The sequence below is a fragment of the Leptinotarsa decemlineata genome, unplaced genomic scaffold (genome assembly GCF_025532065.1).
Source record: "Leptinotarsa decemlineata unplaced genomic scaffold, Ldec_3_MD MMD2_tig00004307_RagTag_RagTag, whole genome shotgun sequence".
In the NCBI taxonomy this organism is placed as follows: Eukaryota; Metazoa; Arthropoda; class Insecta; order Coleoptera; family Chrysomelidae; genus Leptinotarsa; species Leptinotarsa decemlineata.
The window spans coordinates 5307043-5326977 of NW_027412606.1; the positions used below are offsets into that span (position 1 = coordinate 5307043).

The window sequence follows — 19935 nt, forward strand, 5'->3', positions numbered from 1 at the left end:
TTATGGACTGACGCCTATCAGAAAACAACTACTCCCCTGGCTAGTACTACGAAGGGCGTTGGAATATCCACAAAAAAATTCCTGCATATGCTCCTGCATATATGATATACACACATCGGAAAAGTCTAGGGATATTTTTAAAAATGGCAATAATTTTTTTAGATCGCTTTAGGGAAAGAAGTTGACGGATGATTATTAAACGAATGTAACTTACAACAAAATTTATTAAATGGTCGAAAATACTGAGTGCGCATATAAGCAAAACTAAAAAAAAATATGGCTCTTCTTTGGCACCCCGAAAAAAAATCATAATACAAAAAATATAGAAATCAGTACAAAGTATGGCCTCCACGCTGGTTTATTATGGCCCTACATCTATCGTGCATCGACAAAATGAGATTTTCAATTTCTTGTTGAGGTACATTTGCCCATTCAGCGATTAAAAGCTCTCTCAATTGAAACGTTGTGTGAATGTTCCCCATATGCGGAGTAATTCTTCGTTGAAGCATGTCCCACACATGCTCGATGGGATTCAGATCCGGTGATTGTGCTGGCCATGGCAATACATCAACTCCTTCGTTGGTGAGCCAGTCAGTCACTAGACGCGCGACATGTGGACGAGCATTATCGTGCATTAGGTGGAAGTTTTCACCAACAGCACCAGCAAACGGACGGACGATAGGTAGAAGAATGGTGTCGAGGTACTGTCGAGCTGTGAGGGAGCAATTTGGAAAAACGAGATCGTTCTGCCGCCGATCATGATTCCGCCCCATAGCATTACTGTACCACCTCTGTATGTGTGGACTTCCTGGACGTGTCCCAAACGTTCATTATTTCCAGGTCGTCTCCACAGTCTTACTCGACGAGAATCTGGATGAAATCCAAATCTGGATTCGTCTGTAAACAAAACTGTGGCCCAATCATTTGCATCCCAGTTTTGATGTTCTTGACAGCACTCTAATCTTCTACCGCGATTGCCTCTCGACAAAGGTGGACATCTAAGTGGCCTTCTGTTGTGGAGATCTGCTTCATGCAGTCGATTTCTGACAGTGTCACGGACCAATGGTTACCTGGTGCGTCTGCTGCAACACGTTAACCAACTCAGGTGCTGTGATTGTCGGTTGTCTTCTTGCGGTTAAGACCAAAAATCGGTCTTGAACTGCAGTTGTAGCGCGTCTTCGCCCTGGATGTTGTTCAGCTGGACTGCCAGTTTCACGGAAACGCCGCCACAATCGACTGATAACACTTTGGGAAACCCCCAAACGAAGAGCTACATCATTTTGTCGCATGCCACCTTGAAGAAGCCCTACAGCTCTATTCATCTCAGCCAATGGTAAGTGATGGCGTTCCATGTTAAAGCACAATATTTCCAGTTTAATTGCTGAGCAAGAACTGCATAGAATGTACAAACTCGACACTTTCAGATTATTCATTTTAGCCGAAAACCTACAGTTTGTAAAAATCTTGATGAAAGATTAGTTACCGTTTTTGCAGGCTTTGTTCAACCCATATCTACAGGGTGGTCGAGTGTACCAATTTAATCGAAATTAAACGACCTCATGCATTTATTTTTATGATATTTATAAGAATATCCCTAGACTTTTCTGATCTGTGTATTTTTATCTTCACAGAGTGAATAGTGAATATCAAGAAATAAACAACTTGACTTCATAAAGCAACTGATTACATTTTTTAGTAATTGGTCAATATTGTGAATATTTGTAATTATTATCTTGAATAGTGGTTTTGATTTCCACCAACAAACGGGTCAGTGTAATTAAAAAATGTTGAATATAACTCTTGAATTTCTCGATACTAAAAAGTATAATTCTAGCATCTAAATTTGATCCAGTCGACTATCACATTTCAGTGATAATAACTCTTATACATGTGTATTGTCATCAGAAATATTCAATAGAGGATATCAAATTTTTGCCAATGAAGTTATTTTTTTTACTCATACTACTCTGTAGTTGGTGATAGTTTGAAACTTAAAGGCAATCTTATATTTCGGCCTCGATTGCTATAACCATTACTCCCATTTTCGAGCAGGCTATGTAAATAAGCCTTCAGGTCATCAAGTATGATAGCCATTTTACAAGGGAGAATCAGTTGACATTTTCAACTCGATGAATTTTTGCATGAAATATAACAACATAACATAACAATATTATTTGAAAAATAAAATAAATTGATAGTGCAATTCCAAAAGGGTTGTATCTTATTCCATGAATACCACATATACAGGCCATTTCTTTTATTGTGTGGTAACATTGCTATATTCTAAACCATAACAGATACGAAGACGATCAAGTGGGAAAAAACTGTCATGGGGAACGATACAATGATCGAAGAAAGTTTACGGGGACTTCCGCCTTTCTCGAGCTATACGGGGAAAACCAAAAATGTTGTTTTTCGTTTTTTTCGAATGAAATTGTTATTTCCGAGAATATCGAAAAATGGAAAAAAATGTTATCGTATTCGAAGTGAAATATGACGATGTAATAATAAATATTCGATAAAACGTGTCGTGTCAACATGGCCGTCATCAACTTTTTTTCAAAATATGGACCTGTCTTTTTCATTACAGATATTGATGAAGCGATATATTCACAATCCAAGGGTACACCACATTTGATATTTTTATAGCGTTTCATTCGAAATAACCACCATCATCAGTGACAACAATCAAACAGAAAAACAATTTATTTTATCATGAACTTTTGGAAAAATGAAACCAATACGGAAAAATCGAAATAATTTACGAAAGAAGTAACGACAGGAACGTAATTTAAAATTGTTGTCACTGATGATGATAGTTATTTCAAATGAAACGCTATAAAAATATCAAATGTGATCAAATGTGATCAAATGTGATCAAATGTGATCTACCTATCCACTGTTATTGAAAAAAAAATGACTGAACATTTCGGAAATAATATATCGAAGTCGTGCACAACCTCCAACAGCATAAGTATTTCTCTTGTATTCATATCGGCCACTAAAGAGGAAGTTGAAGAAGTTATCGCTAACTTACCTAATAAAAAAACCACTGGATTAGATGAAATCCCGGTTGCCAAAAAAGTGCCAAAAAAGTGTGCTTGTATCATATCACAATACCTTGCTGAAATTATGAACCTATCAGTGAATTCAGGCACTTTTCCTAGTGTTCTGAAATCGGCTGCCATCATTCCCATATTCAAAAAAGGTGATACGAGCAACATAGAGAACTACCGCCCAATTGCTCTCCTGAGCATATTCTCCAAAATCATTGAAAAAATCATTTGCAAAAGAATTACAGATTTCTTCACAAAGCATAAAATACTTACTGATTGCCAGCATGGTTTCCGCCCTGGCCTATCTACCGAAACAGCCATAACAGAACTTGTCCAACACATTAATGATCTGATGGACAGAAATGAGTATGTAGTTGTCATATCGTTTGACCTAACGCGGGCATTCGACACGGTTAATCGTAATTTCGTCTCCGAAAAAATCAACAACCTAGGTCTACGTGGCCCAGTGAACGACTGGATAACGTCCTTTCTTGAAGATCGGAAGATCATTGTGAGAATCGGTGAAACCAAATCGAAGGAATACGATTTATTGTTCCCGATGACAGTTTTCATTGTTCCCATTTAATGATCTTCGTATCTGTTACGTATTAGAATATAACATTATTACCACATGGTAAATGAAACTGCCAGCATTTTCTGCATGTGTCAAACTATCATTAGAAAACAGTGGAGATGAAATGTAACATTAATGCGTTCTCTAGTTGCAATCAAAAATCAATATTGGCTTGACCATATCTGTCATACTTGAATGGATACTCAATTGCAGTTATTTTTTATTTCAGTTGAGTTTATTCTGAAAATAGAAAAGAATCATACTGCTTTTTTCAGGCAGTGGTATTGTGTTGCACGATGCTGTTAAATGGAAATGGTAAAAAAGCTTATCCATTTTACTTATTCAGTTTCATAGAAATGAGATACTCACTAACCTCATCGCAAAATGATATGCATCTAGTTCAAATATATATTCAACTCATGTGGATGAGGAATGAAATCGATTAAGTGTTCCAATATTTTCTTGGTGGCACTTATAGCTTTGTTAGAAAGCTTTCGTTATTTCAAAAACTCATGAAGATATTCCATTCTTGTTTTTGGATCGCATATTTGGGAATTGTTCATTTGTATACTGACAGTCGTCACTCATTTTTTGAAAATCAAAGAATTTTTGAAAGATTACAAAATTCTTTCTTCTTTACCAAGGTTGATTCCAATAGATACTTTTGGTTCTTGGAATTCGTATATTGTGAGGATCACCTCACCATGTCGAATTCTCAATACGTCGAAAGCTATACCTTCCACTGACATCATGGCGAGGGGGATTAGACGTGGTAATACGCAACCATACTGTCTACTTATGAACTTATTGTACTGTGTACTCATTGTTCTAGTGAAGTAGCCTAGTAATTTTTCGTCACCGCAGCTATCAGTTCTTGTCTCAGAGGAATTCTTCATGAATGTTCATGGGCTCCCTCAAGGATCAATTCTAGTACCACTGTTGTTTGCGAAATATAAATTCAATAATGTAGCATTCATTGTAATGCAGATGATACTCAAATTTATTTCTCTTTCACCTCTTCAGAAACCGATACCGCTTATATTATAATTACTGATTATATTTATCAATTATTCTTCAGAATACTGCTTGAATATAAATTTCTCTAGATCAAAAGTATCCTTTTTGGTCCAAATAATAAATGCAGAGATGTCCTTAACATTTTTTTGAAGGACAAAATACAAGCACAACAGAAAAATCCTTGAGGCGGTACCTGTGCGAAAGAAGCGATTCAAATTGGATTTGAATCGCTGGAGATTGGGTCAGTTTGGAAAAACGTACTCAGCAAGTGTTTTCCACATAAACGCAGTTCTCTAAATCGAAGAGTTCTTTAACAGTGAAGTTCGAGGTGTACTGAGCTGAACCTGAAAACGATGAGCAGCTACAATCCGTCGCGTATTTCTGATATGTACCGCTCTTAGTGGAATCAAATGTGCCAAGCCACGTGAACACTTCCCGTGAAAGTATCTATAGAAGAGAGACAAATCTCCGACCTTATTTCGATGTTCCAAACTATCAAGGTTGCAATTGACGTTCGCGTCTCCAATCAGGCGGATGGCTCTTTTCTAGATGTCTCCAAAGAAAGCCTGATCTGAGCTTTATGAAGCATCAAAAGTTGCTGAGGTGTGTACAGTTTTCTGGTTCGGAACAGTGTTCCAAGGTTTTGAGAAGCAGCCTTTGCAATTTCAGCAACATGAATGTGCCAAGACATATTGGTGTCCATTTTAACCCCCAACAAACTTATCGAAGCAGAAAGCGAAATTGTCTGACCTGACATTATCATATCCGGTTCGGAGACAATTATCTTTTTGGAGAAAATCGATGTCTGGGTTTTTGTGGCATTGAATTGAACCTGGTCCCAATTCGAAATGACTTCTAGATCCCGCCTTATAATCCATCACACATTGGATACGATACGCGTGTTGTCTCGCCGACGTGATCTTAGCCTCCATCTTGTGGACACGCCGTTCAATCTTCCGAACCGCCAGGCCGGCATTTCGTCCCTCCGATTCGGAAAGCGATTAAACGACGCCATACGCGACGATGTCAATTTGCCAGATGTCAGCCTCTTATGTAATAACACTATGAACCTTTGCATCCAGACAATCCAGGGGCTTCAGGGGCCTAGTTTTGTGGAGCGCCAGGTGGTTAACCCTGTAGACCCACGGCCGGCACCGAAGGAAGGATATTTTTCTTTCTACCGGCCCTAAAGGCCTTATGTGTTAATGGCCATCCATGCTTATTTATTAGTTATTATACTCTCATTGTTCAGATTGAACAGATTAGTTCATATCACTCGCGGAATTTCTATTTGATATGGATAGTTTTTCCGCTCATTCATACCTGGGTAATACCAATAAACGAATGATTAGGAAAATGATTGACATCTCAACAAAATGCTTCACTCTTCAAATAATGGGTTCGTCAAAAGTGACTGTTTGTGATGATTTAGCAATAATTCCTTTCAATAAATATCCTGTCTACATGTTAATGCTTTTTTCATCTCTTTTCAGATACAAAACCCATCAACAAGGTTCCTACAAAATAAGTGCTGTGATATACAACTAGAACGAATTTATCTGTGATTTAATAATAATTTATACATCTTATTCATCATCATTAACATGAACCAAATGAAACAATGACAAATAATAGCCAAGACATTCTGGAAGACGTGCGTGTGGAAAATGGCCGTCATCCAGAGCAGTTTGAAAGATTATTAGGAAACAGATGCCAGACAGCACCTACGCTACCTGCGCTGCTTCCTGCTTCACAAATATGCGGGAAGAAGTTAGAAACTAGAAGAAGGTCGGACAATAGCCTCCTGGGTTCGTTCAGCAGGCTGAAGAACTCCATCGGTTATGGATCCAAAGATGTAACGAATCAAATTAATAGGATCTCTAGGTAAGTTGATTTCATAATTATTTTACATTTTTCATTGTATGAGATAATGTACTGTGTCAACAAATTTCTAGTGTGACAACTCTTTCCTCCAAAATGAAGTTATCTTAATGGAATAAAACTTATACGACGTATGTTTAACATCCAGCATCCATTAGAAGTTTGTGACGGAAGAGTGAAATTATCAATAAATATTTCACACAGGCCGTTCCAAAGAAAACTTGACTCCCCCTGTAAGTGTAATCGAAAATTTCAAAGAACATGTAGATTGTATTTAGAGAAATAAACTTTCAGATGATAATATTATCTGAAAGTTTACCTGAGTAATTGATGCTACTGTACTTGACTATATTGTGACTATATACAGGGCTATTCAAATTCGTTTCTGTACATGGGGATCTCGTAAACGATAAGAGATAGAGTGTCGGTTAAATCATGGCAAAGTTGCGTATTTTAGAGACCTATTCAATGATGTAGAGGAATCGAATATAGCTCTTTTGGTTCTGGAGATATACAGGAAAAACCAAAAAAATCTCAAAATATTTTTTTGCCTATATCTTCTTTATTCGCAGACTTATTGAAAATCTGTCCACATTTTGCTATTGGCACTTGATATGGGCTCTCAGAATATATCCTTGAATCTTTTATATAGGGTGTCATCTGACTTGGGCCACCCCCACCTACGAATTTTTAGATACGGACCTGTTTTTTTGTTGTAGTTTTTAGATCATATACGTTCACTTCATACTGAGAAATTAAATTCAATGTTATATTTCGGGATGTTTCTGTAATATTCGATTATAATTGTGTGAATTATTTCCTTTTAAATTACGGCCGTGGAAATTGGTCGAGTTGAATAAAAACATAATAGCAACTTTCACGTCTCCCTATGTATCGTAGAGTTTTTCAAGGTTTTTTTTTCATTTTTAGGTACCTATTCATATTTTTTCCATTGCTCTGAGCGTTTTCTACAATGAACTGCGAATAAGAAAATATTTTATGATTATTTGAAATATATCTACATCAAAAATATATTGTATGTGTTTTAATAAGCAGAAAAATAAATGATAGCAATAATAACATCCGAAACGAACACTATAATTGTAATGAAAATTGAAATAAAGTAATATAAATATATTTATATATATATATATATATATATATATATATATATATATATATATATAGGTAACCAAAAAATATTATTGGCGCAATAAATGTTCGAATTGTCTTTCCGTTTCGAGACATTTTTAAACTTGGTTTTTAATATTATTTATTGCTGTTAATACACTTATTTGCTCCATTGTTGCGATATCATTCATGATCCTCAATCTCGAGTCTTTCACATTTTCTATCTCTCTGCCAGCGTAAATCCTATTTTTCATTGTCCCCCATGGAAAAAAGTCCAAAATAGTAAGATATATGATATAAGATATGGTGATCTTGCAGACCATCTTAATGTCCCATTATTGTCTCGAAATGCGTGTATAAATTACTTACTTCATTTCAATTTTCATTATAATTATAGTGTTCGTTTCGAAGTTTATTATTGCTTTCATTTTTTTTCTGCTCATCAAAACACATGTAATATATTCTTGTTGTAGATATGTTTCACATAATCATAAAAGGTTTTCTTATTCGAAGTTCATTGTAGAAAACGCTCAGATTAATGGAAAAAATATGAATAGGTACCTAAAAATTAAAAAAAAGTCTCGAAAAACTCTACAGTACATAGGGAGACGTGAAAGTTGCTATTGTGTTTTTATTCAACTCAGTCAACCAATTTCCAGGGCCGTAATTTGAAAGGGAATAATTCACACAATTGTAATCGAATATTTCTGAAAAATCCCGAAATATTAAATTTAATTCAATTTCCCAGTATGAAGTTAACGTCTACCATCCAAAAACTACAACAAAAAATACAGGTCCGTATTTAAAAATTCAAAGATGGGGGTGGCACAAGTCAGATGACACCCTGTATAAAAGATTCATGGATATACTCTGGGAGCCTACATCAAGTGCCAATAGCAAAATGTGGACAGATTTCCAATATGTCTGCGAATAAAGAAGATATAGGCAAAAAAAAAATTTTTCCTGTATATCTCCAGAACCAAAAGAGCTATATTCGATTTCTTGACATCATTGAATAGGTCTCTAAAATACGCAACTTTGCTATAATTCAACCGACACTCTATCTCTTATCGTTTATGAGATCCCCATGTACAGAAACGAATTTGAATAGCCCTGTATATGATATTTTATAAATACCTCCTCATAGTTTCGAAAAGATGAAAAACATAGATGTTTTTGTGTAATGAAAAGAATATTTTTTCAATCAAAAAAACAAACATATGTGACCCTTTTCCGTTTTCTTGAAGAAACAGGGTTTAACAACTCCAATTCAAACTGTGCAATTCAGTTGCACACTTGAAATTACTCAGTTACCTCCGATCAACAAATTTTGCATGCAATTAATAACCTTGGATTCACGCTTAGTTTTGAGTTTTGTTAGTATTCAGTGTTTGAAAAACTGGCAATGTTATGACAATGGCGCAAGGTCAAGGACAATCTAATCAGAACAGGGAATATTTTTCAATTATTCTAAAAGTATCAGCGTGTTCTTGAAACTTCTGAAAGATCCGCACATTTGTGTTAATAGAAAGGTCTTGGCATTTTATCAACTTATTTACAATTTTACACTGTGTGAATGATAAACCGTTTTATAGTAACGATTACGTGTGGCCGTGAAAACATATTTACATGATCGGAAATTGGAGAAAGTATCTAAAACAATAGAATTTGAATTGATCTTCTAAGGTTGCCAACTATTTGCAATCTCCATAGTTTTCTAGCGGGAAGTGTAGCTTTTGGAGAAAGCAGTGTGGATCCGGAAGGGATAATGCAGTCAGTACCCCTCCCTTAAGGAGCTCCTTGTTTGTAGCCATTGTATTTTTTGCAGTATGCATATACGAAGCGTTGTAAATATAATCTCCAACGGAAATTTAGGAAACAGATTATTTGATGCCAAACCTAAATTAGACAAAGGGAAGAGATCTGGTAAATATCGACTAGAATGTGGTGAATGCCCCGCCATATATACAGGCGAAACTGGTATTAATTTTGATATACCTAAGGTACCATGAACATGTCATTTCAGATAAAAAAACATTACTGTATGAACATCTTCAAAATTCCAAACACAAAATAGATAAAGATAATTTAAAAATCCTCCACCCATACAAAAAAGGAAAAATAATGAAAGTGTATGAATCTATGGAAATAAACAAAAGTCATATAAAAACCCCAATTCTATTATCCTCAACGAACAACTTGATCTAAATAATAGTCCTCTCTTGAACTATAACCCAGTTCCCAAAACCTATACATTTTGTCAAGATTTTTTTTGTTATGGTCATCCATAAACTGCTATTAATTTAGGTTATCCCAGGTAGTTATAGACAATGAAGGTATCAAATTATTTATTACAGGTATAGGCAATGTAGGTATAAATACTCAGATTTGAATGTAACCTACTTAGTTTTGAAAATGGTGTAATGACCGAAACTAGTCAACAAATACAAAACTATCGGGGAAAATAGATGAAACTGTGTTTTTATAGTGTAATCTCAGTGAACAGGAATTTTCACAAAATAAACAAGTCGTCAATCAAAGACGATGCTGAATTTATTTGGATATACGGCATCCATCGTAAATATCAAAACTAAGTCAAAGTGTGAAACAGAAGTCCTTTCAACTGTCTTTCACATATCGTTGTTGTTTCTAGTGCTTCGTCTTTGGCAAAGTATATTATTAGTTTTTCACGTCTATAATGATTAGACCAAGAACACACTCACTCAAAACACTAGACATGAACATATGTTTCTCATTCATATGTACAGATCAACTATTCACCGTTGGATGCTACCATTTGTGAAACACAATAGCACCTCCTTTGGTAACAATATTTTCCCTCCTCCTTTTCAAATTTTCAACTATCTTTGCCACCTCCAATCGTCCCTGAAAGCCCCTTAGGGGCCTCCAATGATTTTGTTGGAACTCTTATTTGTGATTTTTGACTATGGAAAATATACTCGGTGAGGCTATTCTTGTTTTTGTGTAATCCTCGGGATTTGTTCTGAGAGGCAACCCAGCTAATCATGATCTGTGATTTGTCTACTTGGTGGTCCCGTAGTAACTCTTCCACATCTGACTATCACTTCCTGACTACCATAAGGAAGATGCGTTGATCTATGAATCGCCTTCAATTCTATCGGGATTTGTTCTGGGAGGCAACCCAGCCAATTATGATCTATGATCTGTCCGCTTGACAGTCTCCTAGTACTTCTTTCATATCTCTCGGTGGAGATATTTCTCGATTACCAAAAGAAGGATACGTTGCTTCAATTACAATTTCTTCGGGTTGCTCCCCATAAATCGCTTTCAATTTGATCGCAATTTATTCTAGGTGACAACCCAGATAATCATGATATGTGATCTGTCTACTTGGTAGTCCCTTAGTAACTCTTCCACATTTTCCGGAGGAGATTATTCCTGACAACCATAAGGAAGATACGATGACCCATAAATCACCTCCAATTTGATCAGGATTTGTTTTTGATCTATGATCTGTCCGCTTGGCAGTATCTTAGTAATTCTTTCATATCTCTTGGTGAAGATATTTCCCGACTACCATAAGAGGAAAATGTTGATTAAATTACAATTTCTACATGGTCGTCCCCTATAAATCGCCTTCAATTTTATCGGGATTCATTGTGGGAGGCAACCCAGCCAATCATGATCTGTGATCTGTCTACTTGGTGGTCCCTTATTTCAATGTATTGTGTATATCAAGACACAAAATAACACCCCTCAAGTTAATCGCAACCATGAATATTTGACCAGAAATGGTCACAATATTCTTATGTCATAACATTTTTTTACTATGGCGATAAGGCTCTCCAACCATCCACCACCATATATGAGGGCTGCTGGTTAATCTCTGTCCATATGACGTGAGTGAATTTTTCAACTGCAAGTTTTGATGCCCTATCTTTCAATGTGTATGTTTTGTACTATATTTATCTACTTGGATGATGCTAAATCTGTTGTATTGATAATAAGCAAATAAATTGACAAAATGGTTCAGACTTTCACGACTGAGGTTTTCAGCCGTGAAAGCCGTGGATTTTCGGAATTTTTTCCTGAAGTTTCGCTGGGGCGAGTGGCTAGCTTCTTCAGAGGTTTAACCATCATGACTTGCTGTCCGATGACTAACTTTTAGGCTTCGTGAAGGGTATTTATGCCTTGTCAGGTAATCACTTGTATTGGTACCCGTATTTGTACCTGCACTTGTATCTGTACTTGTATCTGTACTTGAACCTGGAACATTAACAATCTTGCTGCCTGTTGTCATTCTGTTCGTTATTCTCGAACTCCTTAAAATGGTGTTCCATCTTCGATTGTTGAGGTTCAACGCTTCTTCTTTTCTGTTGAAATTCTCCGTGTGCTTGTGGATCTTCATTGCCTCCCATACCAGTCGCCTATAGTATCCCTGGTTGGGGGCAATTAGTTCTGTCTTTTCAAACAACATTATGTGGTCTCCTTCACTAAGCGCGTGTTCTGCCACAGCTGACTTGTCCGCTTGGCTTAGTCTGCACTTCCTTCCATGCTCTTTCAGTCTTGTTCCCATGGATCGTTTGGTGGTTCCGATATACACCTTCCCACAAGTGCACGGTATGCGATAGACTTCTGCTGCTGATAATCGGTCTCTTTTGTCTTTAGACGACCTGAGGCTTTGTTGTATCTTCCTCGTGGGTTTGAAGACTGTTTTGATGTCGTGTTTATTCAATAGTTTTCCAATTCTGTCCGTGACCCTAGGGATAAACGGTAGATATGCGCGTGCAACCATCTGATCCTTTTTCGCTTTTTGAACCGTGGTGATCTTCGGTTTCATTGCTTTCCTGATCTCGGAGGCACTGTGTCCATTCGATGTCAAGGTCACTTCAAGGTATTCCAGTTCCCTCTCCAGATGTTCAGGTTCACATATTCTCCGAGCCCGTTCCGTTAGAGTGGAGATGACTCCTCTATTTTGGCTAGGATGATGGTTCGAGAGTGCGTGTATCTATCTGTGTTTGTGGGTTTTCGATACACTTTGTGGGTTATTCTGGTACCACATCGTTCTACTAGTACATCTAGGCAAGCAATCCCTTGGTCCTGCTCAATCTCCATGGTGAATTTTATGCTCAGGTGTTGGTCCTTCAAGTGGTTTAGGAAACGGTTCATGGCGTCTTTTCCATGTTTCCAGATGACGAAGGTGTCATCCACGTAATGTAGCCACAAGGTCGGCTTCAATTCAAAAGTGTCTATCGCTTTTCCGTCAAACCGTTCCATGAAATAATTTGCTATCACTGGGATAAGTGGACTCCCCAACTCAACGCCATCTAGTTGCTCATAGAAGTTTTCCCTCCTTTGAAATTAACTTCCTGTAAGACATGCTCTAAAGAGTTCGACGACGTCATTCGGGAACACGTGGGCTAAACCCCCCCAGAGAGTCTTCCAGTGTTTACCAATGTCCCACTGAAGATATTTCCCTACGACCATAACACTACCAATTACAATTTCTTCAGATTTTCTTCCCTGAATAGCCTTCAATTTGATCGAGGTGAGGCTTTTACTTACAATGACTTTAGTGCTAGTTTCATATATTTTGTCTCCAATCTATGTTTTTTCAGACACCAAAGTCAAATATTTTACTTCTACTTCATACATGTTTTATTTTGAAAAGTTATGCAAGAACTTGGGAAAGTAACAAGAATGTCAAGTCTTGTTTATTTATTCCGCGTTCTCATTTTAGGTTTAGAATAATGTGGGTGGTAACATAAAAATTCAGATGTTTACATTGTTTTAATACATGAATATACATTTTATGTCGTTAGAACTAAGAGGATTCCATAAGCAGTTCTTTCTCTGAAATCCTCACTAATTTATTTCTGTTAGAAATCAGTTTCTTTTCCGTTAAAACAGGGCTTAAACAGAGGCTTCAGAGTTAACCTAACCCCTGAGCAAGTTATTCAAACTGGGAATCAATGTATCACATCCTTTTGGTTATTGTAACCGAAAATAAAGACTATTGTTCATTTCAACCGTTATTACTAAAGATATTTTTAATATTATTGTTTTTCTGAAAAATTACGTTCAAAGTGAAATGAAGACTTACTGAATATTCGTGATTAATTTTTTCCACGACAGATTGATTATCAGTTTCCATTTCCAATGAATCTTTTTCACGGGTTTTGACTTCAATAATTTTTTTATCAAAAGAACTTGCCTTCGAAACTGTTCACAGTAGTATATTAATAAAATTCAACTTCTAAACTACCGAATCGAAATCGTAAATTGAAAATGGTAAATATATTATATGAAAAATTGTTATCGAGTCATTTTATCGATGTAAAAATAGATTCAAACAGTAGCCAAAATATTCCATGTTGTGTCGCACTGGACGTTTTTTAATATAAACAGTTGCTTTTGTACCCTCAAGAGTCTCGGTATTTTGAAAAACGTTCGTGATTTCTTTCGTATAAACGTTTCGTGCTCTTTCAGTGATGAATTTCTCTTGATGAAAACCAGCATATTTTAGTTGAATATTGTGTGTAATTATGGATTTGTCTAAATACTTTATCTATTGATAGGAATAAGAGTAAGCCTATGATTGTTCATCATGCTCATGAAAGCAAACCCAATATTAGATTAATCTAGTTATTGCTTGAGGCTTAAAACTAGTGAAAAAATACGTACTAATTATATCGGTTAATTCAGAAGTTTTATCCGTTTTTATGAGTCTAGTTTGAACTGTGATATCTCAGTGAATATTTATTCAATTCGATCCAAATGACCGCCATTTGAATCACTGCACTTTTGCCAACGCAAGAAAAGTCGATTAATTTTGTTAGTATGAAAACTGTGTGCTTAGGATTCGATGAGTCCACATTGCCTGGTCCTAATTAGGGAAGAAAGTTATTGAAGTGCTTGAAAAGATGGTAGTCGATTGGCGAGAGGTCTAGGAAATATAGTGGGTGAGACAGAACTCCGACGCTCTATTAGTTTATTTTTCAGACGGTGATTTGTCAAATGTGCGGACGAGCTTGTCGTGGAGCAGGATCAGACCTCTTCTGTTGACCAGTGTCGGCTGCTGCTAACGGAGTTTTCGATACATTTTGTCGATTTCCTCACAAAGGTTTTGCCCGGTTGCGGAAAGTTAAAGTGAGTCATATCAGCCGCTAACCACCATACAGTAACCATGGACTTTTTTGTCGGGTTTTCACCTTTGAAGAGTGCCTGCCTAGCTCATCGGTGTACATCCACTGTCCTGAACGTCTCCTGTTGTCGTAGAGGATCCACTTTTCATCCACTTGACGATCCTGTCCAAAAAACAATCGTTTTGATTACCTAAAAATCAAAGAACAGACCTCGAAACGTGAACTTTTTTATTGATCGTTTGAATCGTGGGGCACCCACTATTCGAGTTTTTTAATGTATATTTTTATTGTATATCAACGTCTAATTGGAAAAAAATCAAGAATCCAATATATTGCTTTGCTGAAGACAGCACACTTGTTTCGTCATTCCATTTGGATTCCAGGACATCAGCTACGAAAGCACATCTTCACCGGCAGGAGGTTGCAAATCTTAATGAGGATCTAGAAGTGATTTCGAATTGGGGTGTAGGTAACCAGGTTCAAATCATTGCCACAAAAACCCAGCCATCGGTTTTCTCTCCGAATCTCTCCGAACCGGATATAATAATGTCAGGTCAGACAATTCCAGTGCTTCGATAAGTTTGTTGAGGGCTAAAATGGACACCACTATGTTTTGCCACAATCATGTCGCTGGAATTGCAAAGGCTCACATTTAGGCTAATTGCACACACACCGATTGTGAACGGCCGATTTTATACCCGTCGTCCAAACTCCAATAGTGAACCACATGTGTGCAAGGTCCCGTTCCCACATGTGGTTCACTATTGGAATTTGGACGACCGGTATAATATCAGCCGTCCAAAATCGGTGTGTGTGCAATTAGCCTTAGGAACTAATATCATTGTTTCCCTACTACCCTCTAAATCTCAAACCATTTCGCTCTCGTCCATCGTAACACCATTACAAACGGTTGCGTCGCGTTTCCCCCCAGCCTGTGCTGTTGTATGGCGCGCCATATTCAAAACTAGGTGCCCCGCTTCAGGCCGACCCTTCGCAAGTCGTCCCTGTCGATGTAGTAGAGCGAGCACTTCTTCCAGCGTGTACTCCTCGGCAAGGCAGATTCGTGGACATCAAGCCCCTCGAGTCATTTTGAGAGACGGTCGTCTTCTTCGACGACCTCCTCTTGATGTCGGTTGAGATGCTGGTGATGATTTCCGCAGGGCTGCGCCAGGGTTTCCGTTTGCTGACGGTGACCCTCGATCAGCTGTTCTATTTACCTCTTGACAATGGAAGGTGTTTTCTAGGTGATTTTCTTTAGTTGATAGGAGATGTAGATACTGATTATTTATCTGCCTGGTATAAATCCTGCGTTTGCAGCTATGGTTTTTGATACTACTACAAGATGCTCCAACGCACACAATATCAAAAAGAATCCACACTCAGCCGAAAATTTCAAAATCTCTTTTAGGTAATCAACCAATGAAATAATTCGACTAGGCAAAACTTCAATTAGGAATCAACTACTGAATTGGTTTCCGTCAAAAGTTTCGTTTTTGAAGAAAACAACAAAAAATTGCTTCATGGTTTTTATATCGGAATAATCATGTGCGGGTTGAAAGTGAATAAATGATCACCAATCTGCAGAAAAGTTATATGAAAACGGACACAAATTGGAAAAATGTATTGATTGACCTAATCCTATATAGAAAATATAAAAAAAAAAATTTAAACGATTGAAAAAATTGAACCGTAACAAAATAACAGATATATGATCGAAAGACAGCTCGATGTTTTAGATCAGTCTTTCTCAAAGTGGGCAATAACGCCCCCTTGTAGGCACTGGAGGCCTATAGGGGGGCAGTAAAAGGGGGGACGTTGAAGCGGTTTAGGGGGTGATGGCTAATTTGAAAATGTTTTTTTGCTTTCAACACAAACTTTACCGATCCTTTACTCTTAACGCGCGTACTAGACAGTAACTATTTCCTGTCCGATAGTTGTGGAACTGGCGGTAAGCTTCAATACGAAGCGAGAAGTTTCTAGTCTCCATTCTCGAAAGTACTAGGCCCATCCGCGATATTATGAAAACAAGTGAATTTAGTTAGCGACTAGCTAGGTAAAGTGATGTAATTGCGGTGGTAAATACTGTGAGTGGTGTTATTAGCAAGTTTTTAATGCTAAATTCTTTACTTCGGCATTTTTGATGACAAAATTATGTTGCAAGCAAAAAAGAAGAAACGGCAGTATAGCGCGGAATATGCAAAATATGGATTCATTTAAAATCCTACAAATCCATCTTCGCCTATGTGCCTTCTTTGTCAAAAAACATTTTCGAATGAAGTGATGAAACTCTCAAGGCTACAAGATCATTTGAATAAATTGCATTCAGTGTGCACAAAAGTGCACAAAAGTGTGATTTATTTTCAAGAACTGAAAAGATACACGCAGCTAGCCAACTGTGTCAAAACTTTTTTTGGCGGCTTCTAAGAAAAATTCCTTTAAGCAATCGTGCAAAGACGAATTAATGGGATTGCTGAAAACATTTAAGATTCGTTGTGCAATCATCTGAAGACTTCTAAATTTTCAAATCAGTTAGATGAGTCCACTTTACTAACAAATGAAGCATTGTTGTTGTCATACGTGAGGTTTATCAAAAAGGAGAAAATATATCAAGTACTACTATTTGCCAGGAATTTAGAAAAGGATACAAAAGGAGAAACCATATATAATACAATGGAAAAATTTGTGATGAGAAAGAAATTCCACTGAAGAATATTATATCAGCTTCTAACTAAAAAGAGAAATCGGTTGCAGATTACCGAACGCGGTGACTCACGGCTGTTTTTGAGTAAACTCGAGCCTGATATTAACAAACTTGTTAAAAATCATCAAATTCATCCTTCACATTAAATTAGTTTTAAAATTCAAAATGAAATGTTTGTTTTAATAACATGAAATAACAGTTTTCCTAATATTATAAAATGGTGTTTTACATTACCCTCATCAGAAAGTGTTATTTTCACATTACACACATTATTTAATTATTGAAATAATGACTGCGATTGTGATTCTTAAGATGTAGGGAAGTAAAAAAATTTGGGGGGCGCTAGAAAATAATTAATTCTCGAAGTGGTAGACAAAATAAGTTTGGGAACCTCTGTTTTAGATTATGAAAACTAAAATGAGTCAAAAATAAAGCATATCCTATTGTATGAATTTTTGAATATGAGTTAATCGCCTTTTTGAATTTATTTTACTTCTTGAACGCTTTGAAAAATGCTTTTATTTTAAAATATCGCAAAGGTAAAATCAGGTATTTTGAGTCAATGAAGTTAGTATCTTATCAATTCTCCATTATGTGAGTCTCAGTGCAATCCATCCAAAAATTCGGTGGACAAACAAAGACAACTTTTCATTTTTTATTCGAAATTTGAATCAATCTTTTCCTAAAAATAAAATTCACCTAATTCCGAATTTGAAATCGGTTTACAATAAAATTCTGAGTTTGAAATCGAAATTTATTCCAACACCAGAAGAAAATGCTGTCGTTCGATACGCATTTTGTTAACTAGGTTAGCATCATCAGGAGATGATGCGAGGCGTGCGTCAATATTGGAATTCAACAAAATTCCGAAACTGAATTAGGAATTTAATGATAATAATTTTGTTGAATTCTGTCTTCAATCTCGTTTTTTTTGTGTGATGTCGTATTTTTTTTAATTGAAACTGATTCAGATAATTTTAAACATGTTTATTATCAACATATTTTATATACCACAAATGAAAAATCAGACATAATAGCTCGTACATGTTTCACAGAGAGGAAAACGCTTTTTACTTATTTTACTGCGTTTCGCAATAAACGCGAAGAAACAATATTCCTCAATATTTTTCACTTCAATACGATTAGCTACGTTATGAATCATGTTTCGCACGAACAACACATTACGAATAAAGAAATTTCTTTCCGTTATATTGTGATGCAAATTGAGCTGAAGCCGTGTCGCTATATAATTATTTTTTCAATGCGCGTTCTAGAAGGCCGACCATAGTTCAACTCGTCAGCTGTCACCAATTGATGATAGTTCGACTTTGAATGACTCATCAGGTTTATTTATAAACTTACCTAGTTCAACCTTTGCAAATATTTTTCATTCCTCAAAGGCCATGATAATGAATCTTCAAACTGGAATACATGTTCAAAATTTGGCAGTTCTTTCAAATCTTGTTTTTAGGGCCTGAAATGTCCTTCCATTTGCTTGTCAGGATGGAATGTATTTTTATGATGAGGCATTATTGCGGATACGCGTGTTTTATTTCTTTCTTTGATGAAATCAAAATCAATCTCTAACCTAACCTGACTCACAACTGTCAAATACAACCTGTTTTATACAGTTCTAATCCCGAGCAGAGAGAGTATTTTCTCCTACTAAATCATCCAGGTTAAGGAAACCAGATATCTGTTGATTCGGAGATGGATCAGAAAACATCATGTTTTGGTGTAGGTTTATACGGTCGCAGACCTATGCCAGACATATCAACATGCCTAAGGACCTACACGACCGTAATGCTAGCGGAAATCCACGGATTGATGTGAGTGTTGGAGAAATTGAACAGCCAAACGGCTTTGGAAAAACTTAACTTTTACCAAGCAACATCTGAATCGGCAGTAAACTGCCGGAAAAGACTCTCCCAAAAGACTCAAATTTTGTCAGGTCTGGATCCCTGGCCTCACTGGCCTGGAAATTGATGAAACTGCAGATTTCCTTGCAAGGAAGGTTAATGCAAGTTCTTTCCTCGAATCAGATCCTCGCATTGGCCGAAAAATTGAACATTTGGATTGCAAGAAGTGTTTCAGACTTCTGTCAGAGTCTATCAGAGTTGGCCCATTTAAAGTCATCTATATATCCTTCGAAATATGTTACTGAGCAAATATCAGACTACAGCACGTGAACTGAAACAGGTTGTCAAAATTCCACTCGTCATATTACCTGGAAGATCACTCCAAACAGCTTATCGACTTCGTTGAGTAGCTAGACTCAATTGGTAGAGTTTTAATAGATGTGAGCCACAATAAACCCTCACGGGTCACAGTGGATGGAACTATCACCTATCTATACTGTGATGCAAGCTGGAACAGTTTAATGATGGAAGTATATTTTCATTGTGTATTTCAGAAGGTTCCTAATAGTTCAACTCGTTCATTACGCAA

At 36.7% G+C, this 19935-nt stretch overlaps 1 protein-coding gene across 5 annotated transcripts in view; it reads left to right on the forward strand.

Moving 5' to 3' along the window:
- The window catches only part of LOC111503006 (Inwardly rectifying potassium channel 1), a 133793-nt gene that overhangs the window by 50095 nt on the left and 63763 nt on the right, over positions 1–19935 (forward strand). For all 5 annotated transcript variants that reach the window (XM_023157194.2, XM_023157193.2, XM_023157195.2 and 2 more), the window contains exon 2: positions 6141–6531. In XM_023157194.2, the coding sequence (XP_023012962.1) occupies positions 6269–6531 (263 nt within the window). In that variant the 5' untranslated portion in view covers positions 6141–6268. The remainder of the gene's footprint in view (positions 1–6140; positions 6532–19935) is intronic.